At 26.6% G+C, this 20548-nt stretch overlaps 1 protein-coding gene across 2 annotated transcripts in view; it reads left to right on the top strand.

Moving 5' to 3' along the window:
- Positions 1–20548, top strand: part of LOC135142910 (trace amine-associated receptor 1) — a 174546-nt gene that overhangs the window by 64732 nt on the left and 89266 nt on the right. For both annotated transcript variants that reach the window (XM_064074722.1, XM_064074721.1), the window contains exon 4: positions 14591–14707. In XM_064074722.1, the coding sequence (XP_063930792.1) occupies positions 14591–14707 (117 nt within the window). The remainder of the gene's footprint in view (positions 1–14590; positions 14708–20548) is intronic.

Below are 20548 nucleotides of genomic sequence, written 5' to 3'. Positions count from 1 at the left end.
TTTAGATTTTTTTAATACATGTTACATTTTTGAAAAAGCAGGATGTTTTCACGTTGTTTTGTCATTCTAGCTGTTAAAAAAATTCAAAAGTTGAAAAAAAAATTGAAAAATCTAAAACGATAACTCGAAAAACTGCAAATCAAAAAATTGTAGAAACTAAAAATTCCAAAATATAAAATTAGAAACTGAAAATTGCAAGTCAAAATATTGCAAAATAAAAGTTGCAAAATGAAATAATTAGAAAATCGGAAAAATCGAAAAATTAGAAATCCTAAAACTGAAATTTTGAAAAACTGACAAATCCAAAATTTGGAAGTTAAAAAATCGAAAAAATGAAGCATTTGGAAACTGAAGAAACGAACAATTGAAATCCCGAAAAATTGAAAAATAAATACTGGGAAAAAGAATAAATGAGAAATTGGAAAAACCGAAAAGCTAAGACAAAGTAAAATTGAAAATTTGGAAAAATGTAACATACAAAAAGAAAAATCTAGAAAATGAGACATCGAAATTTGAAAAATTCAAAAATTGCAAGTCTAAAAATTACCAATCAAAAATCGTAGAATAGCAAAATTCCAAAATAAAAAATGAGCAATTGGAAATTCGAAAAACTGAAAAAACGCGTACATAATTGGAAAATTCAAATTTTAAAAACATCGAAACATTGAAAAAATTTAAATTGAAACTCAATAAAATGCAAATCAGAATATTATAAAAACTAAAAAGTGAAAATTCGAAATACTGAAAAATTAGTAAAAATTAAAAAATTGAAGAATTTTGAACTGGAAATTCGAAAATTGCAAATCAAAAATTGTAAAATAGAAAAACGAAAATTTGAAAAATTCAATCCAAAATTCAGAAGTAAAAAATTGAAATATTTAGAAAAATATATGGTAAATTCGAAAAATTGCAAGTTGAAAAATTCAAGATACAAAAACTTGAACATATGAAAGTTGAAATATTCAAAAACTGAATAATTTAAAATTAGTGGCTCGAAAAATTACAATAAAAAATTGTAGAAACAAAAAATGGAAATATATAAAAAAAAATAAACTGAAACACCGAAAAACTGAATAAATGAAAAAATTTAAAATGGAAACACTGAAAAATTAAACTAAAAATTGAAAAATTTGGCGAATTACAAAATAAAAACCAAAAAATCGTAAAATCGCAAATTTCATGAATCAGATCCAAATTTCGAAAAATCCGAAAATTCGAAAAATTTAAAAATATTTACAAAAATGAAACGTCGGTAAAAAAGCAACAAATTAAAAAATTGGAAAGTTGAAAATTGAAAAATCAAAAATTGGAAACTTAAATAATCGCTAGTCAAAAAATTGTAAAACTGATAAATGCCGGTCAAACTTGAATAAATGAAAAACTGAAAAATTTGAAATTTGAAAAATTTAGCAAATCAAAAAAATTGTGAAATTGAACAATTACAACACAAAAAACTTGAAAGTGAAAAAGAAAATATATAATCGAAAAATTTAAAAATTCGAAAGTCGGAAAATTTAAATTTGACAAAAATACAAACTGAAGAATGGATTTTTAATTTTTGATTTTTCCGATTGTTAATTTTTTATTTTTTCAAAAAGCACAAATTTTGGAAAAGTATTTAAACAATAAGAATTTGGATTTTCCTTGATACACGATACACTTTTGGAAAAAGGATTTTTCCGCGTTGCATCGTTATTCTGGCTGTTGAAAAAATTCAAAAGTTGAAAAAAAGAAAAACTGAAAAATTTTAAGTCGATAATTCGCAAAATTACAAATCAAAAAATTTTAGAATCCAAAAATTCCAAAATAAAAAATTGAAAACTGATAAATTGAAAAATTTAAAATTGAAAACTCCACAAAGTGCAAGGTAAAATATTGCAAAATAAAAAAATCGAAAAACACGAAATCCCAAAATTGAAATATTGCAAAACTAAAAAATTTGAAATTCGGAACTTGAAAAATTTAAAGCATTGAAAAACTAAAGAAACGAATAATTGAAAACTCAAAAAATTGAAAAATTGAAAATTTTTAAATGAGAACTCAACAAACTGTAATTTAAAAAATTGAAAAATTAAAAAATTGCAAAATATATACCTACTAGAAAATAGAATAACTGAAAAGTTGGATACATCGAGAAGCTAAGAAATCGTAAAATTGAAAAGTTGAAAAAATGTAACATCGAAAAAAAGAAAAATATAGAAACTGGGATATCGGAAAATTGTAAAAACCAAAAATTCCAAGTCGAAAAATTGCCAATCAAAAAATTGTAGAATAGAAAAACTGAAAAAGCGTGTAATTGTAAAATTCTAATTTTCAAAATATCGAAAAATTTAAAATTGGAAACAATAAAGCTTAAATCAAAATGTCGTAAAATTCAAAAATTACAAACCAAAAGTTGCTAAAGGAAATTGAATAAACTGACAAAGAGGAAACATCGAAAATCTAAGAAAACGGTGAATCGAAAAGTTAAAAAATTGAGATATTGAAAAAACAAAATTCTAAAAATGAAAAATCGAATAATTGCAAGTCAAAAAAGTGAAAATATGAAAAATGCAAACCAAAAATTGTAAAATCGAAAATTGCCAACTGAAGATTGGAAAATGATTTATTTGAAAAATCGGGAAAATCTAAAAACTGAGAAAATAAATACGAAAAATTGTAATTTGAAAAATTCAAGAAACGGAAACTTGAAACTTCTCAGTTTGAAATATTTAAAAACTGAATAATTTAAAATTATGGGTCGAAAAATTACAATAAAAAATTGTAGAAACGAAAAATTGAAAAATAAAAAAACAAACTGAAATATCGAAAAACTGAATAAATGAAAAAATTTAAAATGGAAAACTACAAAATAAAAACGGAAAAATCGTAAAATCACAAATTTCATGAACCAGCTCCAAATTTCAAAAAATCCGAAAATTCGAAAAATTTAAAAATATTTACAAAAATAAAACGTCGGTAAATTATAAAATCTAAAAATTGGAAAAGCAACAAACTGAAAAATTGGAAAGTTGAAAATTGAAAAATCCTAGAACTGTAAAATTGATAAAATCCCGGTTAAAGTTGAATAAATAAAAAATGAAAAATTTGAAATTTGAAAAATTTAGCAAATCAAAAAAATTGTGAAATTGGACAATTACAACACAAAAAACCTGAAAGTGAAAAATAGAAAAACTTGGAAAACAAGAAAATATATAATCGAAAAATTTAAATTGAAATAATCCCAAGCGAGAAACTGAGTTCTCGATTTTTAATTTTTCATTTTTTCGATTTTTAATTTTTCTATTTTTCAAAAAGCTCAAACCTTTGAAAAATATTTAAACAAAAAGAATTTGGATTTTTCCCAACATTACATTTTTGAGGAAACAAGATTTTTCCGCGTCGCATCTTCATTCTAGCTGTTGAAAAAATTCAAAAGTTGAAATAAAGAAAAATTGAAAAATTTAAAATTGAAAACTCTACAAAGTGCAAGTCAAAATATTGCAAAATAAAAGTTGCAAAATGAAATAATTGGAAAATTGGAAAAATCGGAAATCAAGAAATCCTAAAATTGAAATTTTGAAAAACTGAAAAATTTGAAATTCGGAAGTTGAAAAATTTAAGCATTGAAAAACTGAAGAAACGGATAATTGAAAACTAGAAAAATTGAAAAACTGAAAATTTTTAAATGGGAACTCAACAAACTGCAATTTAAAAATTTGAAAAATTAAAAAATTGCAAAATATACACTAGAAAATAGAACAACTGAAAAGTTGGATACATCGAGAGCGAAGAAATCGTAAAATTGAAAAGTTGAAAAAATGTAACACAAAAAAAGAAAAACATAGAAAATGATAAGTCGAAAAATTGCCAATTAAAAAATTGTAGAATAAAAAACTGAAAAAACGTGTGAAAAATTTAAAGTTGGCAACAATAAAGTTCAAATCAAAATGTCGTAAAATCCAAAAATTACAAACTAAAAGTTGCTAAATGAAATAATTGAGAAATCTTAAAAATTCAAAAACGAAAAATCGAAATAAGAAATTTGATAAACTGACAAATAAGAAAAACCGAACATCTAAGAAATCGTTGAATAGAAAGATAAAAAATTGAGATATCGAAAAAACACAAATCGAAAAATAAAAAATCGAAAAATTGCAAGTGAAAAAAGTGAGAATTCGATAAACGGAAAAATTGGTAAAAACTAAAAAATTGAAGAATTTTAAAGTGGAAGTTTGAAAAGTGCAAATCAAAAATTGTAAAATCGAAAATTGCCAACTGAAAATTGAAAAATGATTTATTTGAAAAATCGGGAAAATCGAAAAACTCAGAAATCGTAAAACCGAAAAATTCAATCCAAAATTCAGAAGTTGAAAAATTGAAATATTGAGAAAAAATATCGCAAATTCGAAAAATTCAAGAAACGAAAACTTGAGACTTCTCAGGTTAACTTAAAAACTGAATAATTTAAAATTATGGGTCGAAAAATTACAATAAAAATTGTAGAAACGAAAAATTGAAAAATAAAAACAATGAAAAATTCTCAAGTTAAAAATTGAAAAATTTAAAATTGAACATTTGGCGAATTACAAAATAAAAACCGAAAAATCGTAAAATCGCAAATTTCATGAACCAGATCCAAATTTCGAAAAATCGAAAAATTCGAAAAATTTAAAAATATTTGCAAAAATGAAACGTCGATAAATTATAAAATCTAAAAATTGGAAAAACAATAAATTTAAAAATTCGAATGTTGAAAACTGAAAAATGAAATAAATGAAACATTGAGAAATTGAAGAAACTTAATATTAGAAAATCGATAAATTGGAAATTCTTAAGTTGAAAAACTGCCAAATTAGATTGCATACACTCGTAAATCGAAAAATTGAAAAATTTCTCAACGATAACTGAAAAATCTAAAAGTTGAAGGAAAAAATTGAAATTATCTAAGAATTGAAAAATTTTAAATTAATAAAAAGTCAAATAACTGCGAAATTTAAAAAATTGCAAACGGCAAAGTGTAACCGTTACGTTTTTTTATTCAATTGTTAATGAAGATTTTTTGCTTAACACCGATTTATCAATTAATTTTTTTTAAATATCCCATTTTTCAAGATTAATAATTTGTTTGATTTTTTTTTATTTTGCATATTTTAGATTTCACAATTTTTCGGTTTTCCAAATTTCAAATTTTTCAGTTTAAAACTTTTAGATGTTTTAATTTTTCGCTTTTACAGTTCTCCAATTTTTCTTTTTACAAATTTTTGCTAATACAATATATGATTTTCATTTATCTATATTTTGATTTTTTAGTTCTCGATTTTTAATTAAAATTTGTAAAAATTTTGTAAAATTGTAAAAACTTCAAATGTATAAAAATTGAAATATTGAAAATTTAAAAACCGAAAATCTGAAAAATTTTGAAAAATTAAAAAATTCAAGAATTCTAAACTGAAAATTTGAAAAATGGAAATCAAAAATTGAAAAATCGAAAAAACTAAAAATGGAATTTTTGTATTAATTTACCAGTAAAAGACGCAGTTTTTATAAAATATTATGTATATAAAGCCACCCTTCAATGACAAAGAACAACCCGAAATCTATAGGAAAGTTTTTGGAGAGTGAATCGGCATTAATCTGTTAGATGAAGCATGTAGTCCCCATGATATGGTCTATTAAACACTATGATACATCTTACACTCGGGATCTTCGTATTACGGAGTATTTAATGAGTTTATTTGTATTTGTGCTTTGAGAGTAAACAAAATATAAGCAGCAAAACCAGAAAAAAAAATTCCAATTTTAACAACAAATTCGAGACAAATTGGATTCATAACTTGAAAATTTGTCATCGTTCAGCTTTAAACCGCCCCAACAGCGTCCGCTGCCCCATTGTCCACCAACCCCCGCCCTCTCACCCTCGCCCTCGCACTCCGAATTAATTTAACACCCTATGAACTCCACAAACCATCTCAGTGCAAATGCAATCAAATTTGCATAAATCGCAACATGTAAGAGTTGATGACTGTAGTTATCACATTACGACGGGACATTATCCTGGCTATGTGTTCCTCAATCAATTCGCTATCACACGCCATTAACCCCACCAAATGGAACAAAATGCATACGGATCCCGTTTACGGGGTCACCGGTTTGACACTGATGTATGTCTACAGAGCACTTAACCGGGATTTCGGCCAGCACGAACAACTGTAACTTTGTTCGCTTTGCGACGTTTTAGCCCCGTCTACTTCGGACACGCAACGTAATAGACCGCCAATTACCATCAGTACACCAGGAGCGAACAGACCGAAATTGACAAGTCGGACGAAATTATAGCAAACAAGCGATTTAAATCCGTTTGGGGGACTTGAACAAAGTTTGAAAAACTTCGCTGAACCACACTTACTTTCCATCATAATTCCTTCACACATATTAACCCTGAATTATTGCCCCCGGAGTTCCTTCCTCGCATCTTTCTTTTAAATCGTCGCCACTTATATTTCATGCGGGCGGGATTTTCGACTGGGGTATCGATTTTCAATTATAATCAGTGCATGTCGGGGTGGATTTTTTCATAGTGTGTCTTTGTAAAACGAACGCCAACTTATCGCTCGGTCAGAGGAGCTATAACAGATTTATGGAAGTCCGTGACTCGAATCGGCTAATTCAATTTATTGTTCCGCATTTCCAGCTCCACGTTGACGGATCCTGTCGGACATTGGGATTCGGGCGGCGCAATTCTCTGGCTTGTTTGCCATTATTCAAATAACATAATCACTGCCTTGGGTTAACCAGAAATGTGGTATTGTTGGGATGTCGATGCGCCGGACGTGTCTGGGAGTTGCGCCGTGTTTTCAAGAAAACAAAAATAAATGATGAGTAATCCAATTTTTTCGGGGGTCGTTTGCCGACCAGATTTCACTTCTCCCTAATTTTCGTGTGTCTAAATAACCGTATCAAGCGACTGTGATCTAAATTCTAATCAAAGTTGTGAAATAAAATAACGAGATGTGTTCTCAGATGCAACATAAGGGTAAAGTTTGCCGAAAAAACGCTCGTATTATCCATAGTAATTTAATTAAACAAAGCCTGTTTACAAAAAATTCCTTCATGGATTCTGATCCACATGTGCACTCCCCTTTCACTGAAAAATTAATAAATAGGATTGGAAACTGGCTAAATGAAATTGTAGAAACTCGAAAGTTGCAACACTGAAGAAACAAAAAATTGGAAAACCGCAAAATTGGTAAATACAAAAGTTGAAAAATTGAAAAATAAAAAATTTTATGAACGACTAAAAAATTTTTCAATCAAAAAATTATAAAAGCGAAAAATTGAGACGAAAAATTGGAAAATCGAAAGCTGTAAAACCGAAAAATTGAAAAATTTAAAATCGGTAACTCCAAAATAAAATAACCGAAAAATCAGAAAATTCGAAAAACGGGAAATCGTAAATCGAAAATTTGAAAAATTGACAATTCTAACTAAAATTAGAAACTTGAAAAACGAACATTTGAAGCATTGAAAAAGTGAAGAAACGAACAATTCAAAATTCTAAAAATTGAAGAATCAAAAAATTGAAATTTTGAAATGTAAAAATTGACAATTTTTAAATAGAATCTTAACCAATTTCAAAAATTTTAAAATTGAAAAATTTCAAAATAAATATGTACTGGAAAACGGAGTAACTGAAAAATAGGAAACACCGAAAATCTAAGATATCCTGAAGTTTAAAAGTTGAAAAATCAAGCTGTCAAAAACATGAAAAATTAAAAAAATAAACATCGACAAATTGTAAAATCCAGAAATTGTGAAACGAAAAATCGGAGAAAACAAAAATTTCGAAGTTGAAAAATCGTCAAATTGAATAATTTAATATCGATAAAATTGTAGAATCGAAAAATTCTAAAATAAAAGTGAAACTGAATCAACGAAAAACTAAAACAATTGTCGTAAAATATAAAATTTTGAAAAACTGACAATCCTAAAATTTGAAAGTTGAAAAATCTAAAATTTAAATAATTGAAAAACTAGAAACTTCAAAATATGTATAAAAATTGAAATATTAAAAATTTTTAAATGGAGACTCAACAAATTGAAAATCAAAATAATCTAAAATTGAAAAATTGCAAAATCGGGATACTGAAAAAACCATAAATCTAAAAAATGAAATATCGACAAAAAACTAAAATGTAATAAATGCGCCGGACGTGTCTGGGAGATGCGCCGTGTTTTCAAAAAAACAAAAATAAATGATGAGTAATCCAATTTTTTCGGGGGTCGTTTGCCGAACAGATTTCACTTCTCTCTACTTTTCGTGTGTCTAAATAACCGTATCAAGCGACTGTGATCTAAATTCTAATCAAAGTTGTGAAATAAAATAACGAGATGTGTTCTCAGATGCAACATAAGGGTGAAGTTTGCCGAAAGAACACTCGCATTATCCATAGTAATTTAATTAAACAAAGCCTGTTTACAAAAAATTCCTTCATGGATTCTGATCCACATGTGCATTCCCCTTTCACTGAAAAATTAATAAATAGGATTGGAAACTGGCTAAATGAAATTGTAGAAACTCGAAAGTCGCAACACTGAAGAAACAAAAAATTGGAAAACCGCAAAATTGGAAAATACAAAAGTTGAAAAATTGAAAAATAAAAAAATTTATAAACGACTTAAAAATTTTTAAATCAAAAAATTATAAAAGCGAAAAATTGAGACGAAAAATTGGAAAATCGAAAGCTGTAAAACCGAAAAATTGAAAAATTTAAAATCGGTAACTCCAAAATAAAATAACCGAAAAATCAGAAAATTCGAAAAACGAGAAATCGTAAATCGAAAATTTGAAAAATTGGCAAATCTAACTAAAATCAGAAACTTGAAAAACGAACATTTGAAGCATTGAAAAAGTGAAGAAACGAACAATTCAAAATTCTAAAAATTGAAGAATCAAAAAATTGAAATTTTGAAATGTAAAAATTGAAAATTTTTAAATAGAATCTTAACCAATTTCAAAAATTTTAAAATTGAAAAATTTCAAAATAAATATGTACTGGAAAATGGAGTAACTGAAAAATAGGAAACACCGAAAATCTAAGATATCCTGAAGTTTAAAAGTTGAAAAATCAAGCTGTCAAAAACATGAAAAATTAAAAAAATAAACATCGACAAATTGTAAAATCCAGAAATTGTGAAACGAAAAATCGGAGAAAACAAAAATTTCGAAGTTGAAAAATCGTCAAATTGAATAATTTAATATCGATAAAATTGTAGAATCGAAAAATTCTAAAATAAAAGTGAAACTGAATCAACGAAAAACTAAAACAATTGTCGTAAAATATAAAATTTTGAAAAACTGACAATCCTAAAATTTGAAAGTTGAAAAATCTAAAATTTAAATCATTGAAAAACTAGAAACTTCAAAATATGTATAAAAATTGAAATATTAAAATTTTTAAATGGAGACTCAACAAATTGAAAATCAAAATAATCTAAAATTGAAAAATTGCAAAATCGGGATATTGAAAAAACGATAAATCTAAAAAATGAAATATCGACAAAAAACTAAAATGTAATAAATGCGCCGGACGTGTCTGGGAGATGCGCCGTGTTTTCAAGAAAACAAAATAAATGATGAGTAATCCAATTTTTTCGGGGGTCGTTTGCCGAACAGATTTCACTTCTCTCTACTTTTCGTGTGTCTAAATAACCGTATCAAGCGACTGTGATCAAAATTTCAATCAAAGTTGTGAAATAAAATAACGAGATGTGTTCTCAGATGCAACATAAGGGTGAAGTTTGCCGAAAGAACACTCGCATTATCCATAGTAATTTAATTAAACAAAACCTGTTTACAAAAAATTAATTCCTTCATGGATTCTGATCCACATGTGCACTCCCCTTTCACTGAAAAATTAATAAATAGGATTGGAAACTGGCTAAATGAAATTGTAGAAACTCGAAAGTCGCAACACTGAAGAAACAAAAAATTGGAAAACCGCAAAATTGGAAAATACAAAAGTTGAAAAATTGAAAAATAAAAAATTTTATAAACGACTAAAAAATTTTTAAATCAAAAAATTATAACAGCGAAAAATTGAGACGAAAAATTGGAAAATCGAAAGCTGTAAAACCGAAAAATTGGAAAAATTTAAAATCGGTAACTCCAAAATAAAATAACCGAAAAATCAGAAAATTCGAAAAACGAGAAATCGTAAATCGAAAATTTGAAAAATTGGCAAATCTAACTAAAATCAGAAACTTGAAAAACGAACATTTGAAGCATTGAAAAAGTGAAGAAACGAACAATTCAAAATTCTAAAAATTGAAGAATCAAAAAATTGAAATTTTGAAATGTAAAAATTGACAATTTTTAAATAGAATCTTAACCAATTTCAAAAATTTTAAAATTGAATAATTTCAAAATAACAATGTACTGGAAAATGGAGTAACTGAAAAATAGGAAACACCGAAAATCTAAGATATCCTGAAGTTTAAAAGTTGAAAAATCAAGCTGTCAAAAACATGAAAAATTAAAAAAATAAACATCGACAAATTGTAAAATCCAGAAATTGTGAAACGAAAAATCGGAGAAAACAAAAATTTCGAAGTTGAAAAATCGTCAAATTGAATAATTTAATATCGATAAAATTGTAGAATCGAAAAATTCTAAAATAAAAGTGAAACTGAATCAACGAAAAACTAAAACAATTGTCGTAAAATATAAAATTTTGAAAAACTGACAATCCTAAAATTTGAAAGTTGAAAAATCTAAAATTTAAATCATTGAAAAACTAGAAACTTCAAAATATGTATAAAAATTGAAATATTAAAAATTTTTAAATGGAGACTCAACAAATTGAAAATCAAAATAATCTAAAATTGAAAAATTGCAAAACCGGGATATTGAAAAAACGATAAATCTAAAAAATGAAATATCGACAAAAAACTAAAATGTAATAAATGCGCCGGACGTGTCTGGGAGATGCGCCGTGTTTTCAAGAAAACAAAAATAAATGATGAGTAATCCAATTTTTTCGGGGGTCGTTTGCCGAACAGATTTCACTTCTCCCTACTTTTCGTGTGTCTAAATAACCGTATCAAGCGACTGTGATCAAAATTCCAATCAAAGTTGTGAAATAAAATAACGAGATGTGTTCTCAGATGCAACATAAGGGTGAAGTTTGCCGAGAGAACACTCGCATTTTCCATGGTAATTTAATTAAACAAAACCTTTTTACAAAAAATTCCTTGATGGATTCTGATCCACATGTGCACTCCCCTTTCACTGAAAAATTAATAAATAGGATTGGAAACTGGCTAAATGAAATTGTAGAAACTCAAAAGTCGCAACACTGAAGAAACAAAAAATTGGAAAACCGCAAAATTGGAAAATACAAAAGTTGAAAAATTGAAAAATAAAAAAATTTATAAACGACTTAAAAATTTTTAAATAAAAAAATTATAAAAGCGAAAAATTGAGACGAAAAATTGGAAAATCGAAAGCTGTAAAACCGAAAAATTGAAAAATTTAAAATCGGTAACTCCAAAATAAAATAACCGAAAAATCAGAAAATTCGAAAAACGAGAAATCGTAAATCGAAAATTTGAAAAATTGGCAAATCTAACTAAAATCAGAAACTTGAAAAACGAACATTTGAAGCATTGAAAAAGTGAAGAAACGAACAATTCAAAATTTTAAAAATTGAAGAATCAAAAAATTGAAATTTTGAAATGTAAAAATTGACAATTTTTAAATAGAATCTTAACCAATTTCAAAAATTTTAAAATTGAAAAATTTCAAAATAACATTGTACTGGAAAATGGAGTAACTGAAAAATAGGAAACACCGAAAATCTAAGATATCCTGAAGTTTAAAAGTTGAAAAATCAAGCTGTCAAAAACATGAAAAATTAAAAAAATAAACACCGACAAATTGTAAAATCCAGAAATTGTGAAACGAAAAATCGGAGAAAACAAAAATTTCGAAGTTGAAAAATCGTCAAATTGAATAATTTAATATCGATAAAATTGTAGAATCGAAAAATTCTAAAATAAAAGTGAAACTGAATCAACGAAAAACTAAAACAATTGTCGTAAAATATAAAATTTTGAAAAACTGACAATCCTAAAATTTGAAAGTAGAAAAATCTAAAATTTAAATCATTGAAAAACTAGAAACTTCAAAATATGTATAAAAATTGACATATTAAAAATTTTTAAATGAAGACTCAACAAATTGAAAATCAAAATAATCTAAAATTGAAAAATTGCAAAATCGGGATATTGAAAAAACGATAAATCTAAAAAATGAAATATCGACAAAAAACTAAAATGTAATAAATGCGCCGGACGCGTCTGGGAGATGCGCCGTGTTTTCAAGAAAACAAAATAAATGATGAGTAATCCAATTTTTTCGGGGGTCGTTTGCCGAACAGATTTCACTTCTCTCTACTTTTCGTGTGTCTAAATAACCGTATCAAGCGACTGTGATCAAAATTCCAATCAAAGTTGTGAAATAAAATAACGAGATGTGTTCTCAGATGCAACATAAGGGTGAAGTTTGCCGAAAGAACACTCGCATTATCCATAGTAATTTAATTAAACAAAGCCTGTTTACAAAAAATTCCTTCATGGATTCTGATCCACATGTGCACTCCCCTTTCACTGAAAAATTAATAAATAGGATTGGAAACTGGCTAAATGAAATTGTAGAAACTCGAAAGTCGCAACACTGAAGAAACAAAAAATTGGAAAACCGCAAAATTGGAAAGTACAAAAGTTGAAAAATTGAAAAATAAAAAAAATTATAAACGACTAAAAAATTTTTAAATCAAAAAATTATAAAAGCGAAAAATTGAGACGAAAAATTGGAAAATCGAAAGCTGTAAAACCGAAAAATTGAAAAATTTAAAATCGGTAACTCCAAAATAAAATAACCGAAAAATCAGAAAATTCGAAAAACGAGAAATCGTAAATCGAAAATTTGAAAAATTGGCAAATCTAACTAAAATCAGAAACTTGAAAAACGAACATTTGAAGCATTGAAAAAGTGAAGAAACGAACAATTCAAAATTCTAAAAATTGAAGAATCAAAAAATTGAAATTTTGAAATGTAAAAATTGACAATTTTTAAATAGAATCTTAACCAATTTCAAAAATTTTAAAATTGAAAAATTTCAAAATCAATATGTACTGGAAAACGGAGTAACTGAAAAATAGGAAACACCGAAAATCTAAGATATCCTGAAGTTTAAAAGTTGAAAAATCAAGCTGTCAAAAACATGAAAAATTAAAAAAATAAACATCGACAAATTGTAAAATCCAGAAATTGTGAAACGAAAAATCGGAGAAAACAAAAATTTCAAAGTTGAAAAATCGTCAAATTGAATAATTTAATATCGATAAAATTGTAGAATCGAAAAATTCTAAAATAAAACTGAAACTGAATCAACGAAAAACTAAAACAATTGTCGTAAAATATAAAATTTTGAAAAACTGACAATCCTAAAATTTGAAAGTTGAAAAATCTAAAATTTAAATCATTGAAAAACTAGAAACTTCAAAATATGTATAAAAATTGACATATTAAAAATTTTTAAATGAAGACTCAACAAATTGAAAATCAAAATAATCTAAAATTGAAAAATTGCAAAATCGGGATATTGAAAAAACGATAAATCTAAAAAATGAAATATCGACAAAAAACTAAAATGTAATAAATGCGCCGGACGTGTATGGGAGATGCGCCGTGTTTTCAAAAAAACAAAAATAAATGATGAGTAATCCAATTTTTTCGGGGGTCGTTTGCCGAACAGATTTCACTTCTCCCTACTTTTCGTGTGTCTAAATAACCGTATCAAGCGACTGTGATCAAAATTCTAATCAAAGTTGTGAAATAAAATAACAAGATGTGTTCTCAGATGCAACACAAAGGTGAAGTTTGCCGAAAAGAACACTCGTATTATCCATAGTAATTTAATTAAACAAAGCCTGTTTACAAAAAATTCCTTGATGGATTCTGATCCACATGTGCACTCCCCTTTCACTGAAAAATTAATCAACCCTTCCTCCTCCGTTTCACCAACCCGCCGCAACATTTCTGACTAAGATAATAATTTCTGAAAAGCAATCTATCTTCCCTCCCCGGCAACTAATGAAAGCACACTTGTTTGCTTTTTAATTACTATTTTTTCGCATTTACCTCCCGAAACTGATATTAATGGCACGTATTTTGTTATGAACTTCCACGAAATATTTCCGTGGCAGATAATTTATCTCTACGACTACGCCACCTTAAATGCATCTTTACAGATTAACCACGTTCCATTAAAACGTTATTTATCACAGTGAGCTTTTTTAAATTCATGTGTGTGGCTTTTATGTGACAAAAGATTAATTTATCTGAGCGACTACGTCACGACTTTATTACTTTATGACGGCGGAATGAAAAAATATCGCCGCCATTGTGCTAAAAGTATGCAAATTTCGCGTTAAAAATGTATCAGGGGAAGTCCAGGCCCACGGTCACGTGGAAGGTAATCTAAGAAGGCGGCTTTTTGTAATTCTGAGCTCTCTGTATTCTCTAACATTCTCTCATTGATTGCAGGCTTTGCTCAGAGGTGCTATAAGTCAACAGTCTGCAGTTATCTTAATATGCATGGCCATGGATAGGTATCTCTGCATGCTCCACCCCGCCAGATATCACAAACACTCGAGCAAAAAGGTAAGTGCTGGGAATGTGGAGTTCGAGAGACGATTATTCGAGGACGTGAACTCGGAATCGTGTTGAAAAAACACGTTGTGGATGAAAACACGCTGTATGTGTTTTCTAAACCACGTAAACAAGTTGTACGCTGTGTTTTTTTAATGAACAGAATATTCTACAGGAGAAAATCGCAAACGGCAAAGTGTAACCGTTACGTTTTTTTTTTATTCGAAAATTAATGAAGATTTTTTTATTAACACCGATTTGTTAATTAAAATTGTTTTTAATTATCCCATTTTTCGATATTAGTTGTTTGGTTTTTATTTTGGATATTTTAGATTTCACAATTTTTCGATTTTCCAAATTTCAAAATTTTCATTTTAAAACTTCTAGATGTTTTATTTTGGCTTTTACAGTTCTCCAATTTTTCTTTTTACAAATTTTTGATAATATAATTTGAATTTTCAGTCATTTTTATTTTGATTTGTTAGTTCTCGATTTTTAGTTTTTCATTTTTCCAAATTTGGTTTTGCAATTTTTCAAAAAGCACACATTTTGAAAAACTTTATATAAGAATTTGAAAAAAATCAAAAGTTGCAAAATTGAAAAATTTTAAACCGGTAACCCCAAAATAAAATAACGGAAAAATAAAAAAATGCTAAAAACGAGAAATCGTAAATCGAAAATTTGAAAAACTGACGATTCTAAAATTGAAAAGTTTAAAAAAGGAACATTTGAAGCATTGAAAAAGTGAAGAAACGAACAATTCTAAACTCGAAAAATTAAAAATCAAAAAATTGTAAAGTTGAAAATTTTCAAAATAAATATGTACTAGAAAATGGAATACATGAAAAATAGAAAATCTAAGAAATCCTGAAACTTAAAATTTGAAAAATTGAGATACGAAAAACATGAAAAATTTCCTATTTGAAAAATCCTCAAATTGAAAAATTTAATATCGATAAAATTGTAGAATCGAAAAATTCCAAAATAGAAGTAAAATTGAAACAATCATCGTAAAATATAAAATTTGAAATACTGACAAATCTACAATTTGAAATATCGAAAATTTGAAACGTTGAGAAACTGAAAACTTCAAAAGTATAAAAATTGAAATATTAAAACTTTTTAAATGGAGACACAAATTGCAAATCAAAAAATCTAAAATTCAAAAATTGTAAAATCAATACTGGAAAATGGGACAACTGAAAAATAGCAAACATCGAAAAGCTAAGAAATCGTTAAACTAAAAAGTTGAAAATTCGAAATATCGATAAAACGAGAAATCTAAAAATGAAACATCGAAAAATTCTAAAATCCAAAAATTGCGAAATGAAAAATCGAAGAAACCAAAAATTAAAATAAAAATTTTGGAAAATTAAAAAATTCAAGAATTTTAAACTAAAAATTTGAAAAATGCAAATCAATCTTGTAAAATAGTAAAATTGCTAAATGAAACTTGAAAAATGGATTCTTTAAAAAATTGTCAAAAATAGAAAATTTGAGAAATCAACAAATCCGAAATTTGGAAGTTGAAAAATCATTAAACTAAAAAAAAAATGTTAATTTGAAAAATTGCAATTTTAAAAATTGAATAAACGGAAACTTAAAAATTCTAGAGTAGAAATATTCAAAAATTGAAGGATTTAAAATTGGTAACTTGAAAACTACAAATCAAAAAATTGTAGAATCGAAAAATTGAAAAATAAAAACGTGGAAAACGAAAAAATTAAAAGTCGAAAACTGAAAAGTTCATGAGTTAAAACATGAATAGTTTAAAATTGAAAACTTGACAAATTACAAAACAAAAAGTGAAAAATGTAATAATTAAAAAATCTGAAAATCCAAAAACAGGAAAATCGTGAAATCGAAAATTTCATAAATCGATAGATCAAAATTTCGACCGTTGAAAAATCCAAAAATTCAAAAATATAAAAATGAAAAATCGGAAGTTTAAACTAAGCCACCTAAAAATTAAAAAAATCAAAATAATGGAACATCGAAACATTGAAGAAACGCAAAAACTAGAAAAATTGAGAAACAAAAATTTCTTAAAAAAAAGACATTAAAAATCGGATACTCCTAAATTAAATAACTGAAAAATCAGAAAAATCGTAATCGAAAATTTGAAAAAATGACAATTTTAAAATTGGAAAGTTGAAAAAACGAAAATTTGAAGCATTGAAAACCTGGACAAACGAAAAATTCAAATTCAAAAAATTGAAAAATCGAAAAATTTGAAATGTAAAAAATTGAAAATTATAAATTTTGAAAATAAATAATTATGTACTAGAAAATGAAATAATTGTAAAATAGGAAATATCGAAATCCTATGAAATCCTGAACGTAAAAAGTTGAAAAATCAAGATATCAAAAACTTGAAAAATTAGAAAGTTATACATCGATAAATTGCAAAATTCAGAAAAATGGAAGAAAACAAAATATCGAAACTGAAAAATCGTAAAATTAAAAAATTTAAAATCGATAATTCGAAAAATTTCAATTCAAAAAATTATAGGACCGAAAAATTTCAAAAAAGTGAAACGCAAAGATCTAAAAACTAAAAAACGAAAATTGTAAAATTCAAATGTTAAAACTATAGAAAAATTGAAAAATTTAAACTGAAAACTCGACAAAGTGCAAATTAAAATTTATTTTTTTTATTTTTTTATTTTTTTATTTTTCATTTTTTTTATAATAAAAATTGCAAAATCAAATAACTGAAAAATCACAACAATCATCGTAAAATATAAAATTTGAAAAACTGACAAATCTAAAGTTGGAAACTCGAAAATTTGAAACATTGTAAAGCTGAAAACTTCAAATGTATAAAGATTGAAATATTGAAAATTTTTAAATAGAGACTCAACAAATTGCAAATAAAAAAATTTTAAAATTGAAAAAGTGCAAACTCAGTACTGGAAAATGAGATAATTGTAAAATATTAAAATTAAGAAATCGTTAAATTAAAAAGTTGAAAACACGAGAAAACGAGAAATAAAAATTGAAAACCGAAAAACTAAAAAATTTTGAAAAATTAAAAAATTCAGCAATTTTCAACTGAAAACTTGAAAAATGCAAATCAGAAATCGTAAAATAGAAAAATTGGCAAATGAAACTTGGAAAGTGGATTAATTGGAAATCGGCAAACATTGAAAAACGGAGGAATTTTAAAACTACAAATAAAAAAAATCGTACAATCTTGCAAACTAAGAATGGAGATTTTCAAAAATCGAAAAACTGAGAAACTGTAAATTCGAAATTTTGAAAAAAACTGGAAAATCCTGAAATCGGAAAGTTCATATCTCGACATAAATCGATAAATCAAAATTTCAAGCCGTGAAAAATCTTATTAAAAAATCTAAATGATGGAACATAGAAAAATCGAAGAAACGCAAAATAAAAAAAATTGGAAAACAAAAAATCCTTAGTTGAAAAATGGAAAAATTTAAAGTTGAGAACTCGAAAATGATGAATCCAAAAACTGTACAATCCAAAACTTGCTAAACAAAAATGGGGAATCTCAAAAATCGGAAAATCGGGGAAACAAAAACCAGAAAAATCGAAAAACTGAGAAATTGTAAACAAACAGATCCAAAAGTTGAAAGTTAAAAAGTTAAATTGAGAAAAAAAAAGTAAATTTAAAAAATTGCAAGTTGATAAATTGAATAGACGAAAACTTAAAAATTCTTGAGTTGAAATATCCGAAAACTGAATAATTTAAAATTGGTAACTTGAAAAACTACAAATCAAAAAATTGTAGAATCGCAAAATTGCAAAATAAAAAACGCGAAGCTGAAACATGGAAAAACTGAAAAAATGAAAAAATTCAAAATCGAAAATTGAAAAGTCCAAGAATTGAAATATTTTAAAATAATTAATTAATTTAAAATTTTTGCAGTTCGAACATTTCAATTTTTCGATTTTACAACTTTTCCAATTTTTCGTGTCAATTTTTCGCCTTGAATTTTTCGCTTAGAATTTCGTTTTGTCGATTTATGTAATTTTCGATTTTACGACTTTTCAGTTTTTTCAATTAAATTTTTAAGTTTTTATTTTCTATTTTGTCAAGTTTTCAGTTTTAAATTTTTCAGCTTTTACCTTTTCGATTTTTCAATTTTACAACTTTAATTTTTTTCGTTTTCGTAATTTTTCGATTTTTCAGTTTCATGTTTAAATTTTGCATTTCATTTAATTATTTAATTTCTACAATTTTTTGATTTGTAATTTTTTGGATTACAGATTTTAAATCATTAATTTTTAGATTTTTCAACTTTTCGTTTCTTTTATTTTTCAACGTGCAATTTACCGGATTCACAATCTTTTGCAATTTTTCGACTTTTCGACTTCTGCATTTCGGAATTGTTGATTTTTCAAAATTTTGATTAATTTCTCAGTTTTTCGATATTTGAGTTTCTCCATTTTTATTTTGCAAGTTTTCGATTCTACAATTTTTGGAATTATAATTTTCGCGTTCTTGATTTTAAATATTTTGATTTGTTTTTTGTTTCAATTTTTTTATTTTGCGTTTCTTCAATGTTTCGATGTTCCATTATTTAGATTTTTTAATTGAAAAATCCAACGCTTGAAATTTGATTTATCGATTTATGAAATTTTCGATTTGACGATTTACGAGTTTTTGGATTTTCAGATTTTTCAATTATTATATTTTTCATTTTTCGGATAATTGAAGGAACGAAAAATTGCAAAATTGGAAATTTGAAAACTCCTAATACTAAAATATTTTAATAGTAATTGGAAAGTTGCGAATCAAAAAACTGTAGAATCGAGAAATTGCAATACAGAAAATGTGAAACTAAGAAATCGAAAAACCCAGAAAACGGAAAAATGTAAAATCGAAATACTAAACAATTCGAAAGTAAGAAATTGAAAAATTTATAACTGACTTGATATTACATTATGTATATTTTACAATATAAAAATTAAAAAAATTAGTAACTGAAAAATCGGAAAATTGTAAAACAGAGAAATTTAATATTTCTCAGTTTTTCGAAAATTGCAATTCGAAGAATTAAAGAAAACTTCAAAACATGAAGAATCCAAAAATCCAAAAATTTTGAACTGATGGGTTGAAAAATTACTTATCAACATCGAATAATCGAAAAGTTAAAATTCTTTCTACCGAATGTTTTCAGTGTAGAAGTTATTTTAGGTGATGAGACACTCTTCTGGAAATAAGTTAGTTTTTTCCGTTAAATTTTTTGTAAGCATTGCAGTTTCTAATCAAACTACAGTTGGTTTATGGCTGAACAATATTGCTACGTGATTAGGGTGTGCTGGAACCGTTCTGAGAAAATTGCAAGTTTCATTTTTTCTCCATTTTTAATTATTATTCAAGTTGAGAGCCTTGGCAATGACCTAATAACTCGCTGGCGTTCTTACAATATTCATGCAGCACTTTCATGTTAATATCCCTAAGATCCTCCGTTTCGCCTTCGGCGGTCTACCCGAGTCACCCTCGGCGTCCAGTCCCTTCCCACGTACTTATTCCGCAACAACCCCCGGTCGAATCTAGAAAATTCCTCTCTCCACGCAAAACCTCGCTACCGAATCCACTTTTATTAAACTTGCTTAGACATGAGATTAGATCGGATCTCGACTCCATAAATACTTGAGCAGCCCGAGAATCGATAATAAAAGCGTCGGCACGCTTCCACCCAAATATGCCGAAATCGGATATTCATTAAACCCGGCTCTCGTTAGACAATATTTTGCGAGTTTTTGGCCGGAAGGTTTGACACGTCGATTTTAGTTGGGCCACTTGGCCAACTTCGCGATTCAATTACGCCCAGCAGATGTAACTATAGACGAATTACCGCCATATTGATTTTCTTAATT

Source organism: Zophobas morio, unplaced genomic scaffold, assembly GCF_036711695.1.
Source record: "Zophobas morio isolate AGI-343-1 ecotype UQ-CSIRO unplaced genomic scaffold, CSIRO_AGI_Zmor_V1 ptg000054l, whole genome shotgun sequence".
Taxonomy (NCBI): Eukaryota; Metazoa; Arthropoda; class Insecta; order Coleoptera; family Tenebrionidae; genus Zophobas; species Zophobas morio.
The sequence above is the reverse complement of the archived record's forward strand: the minus strand, read 5'-3'. Positions and strand labels throughout refer to the sequence as shown.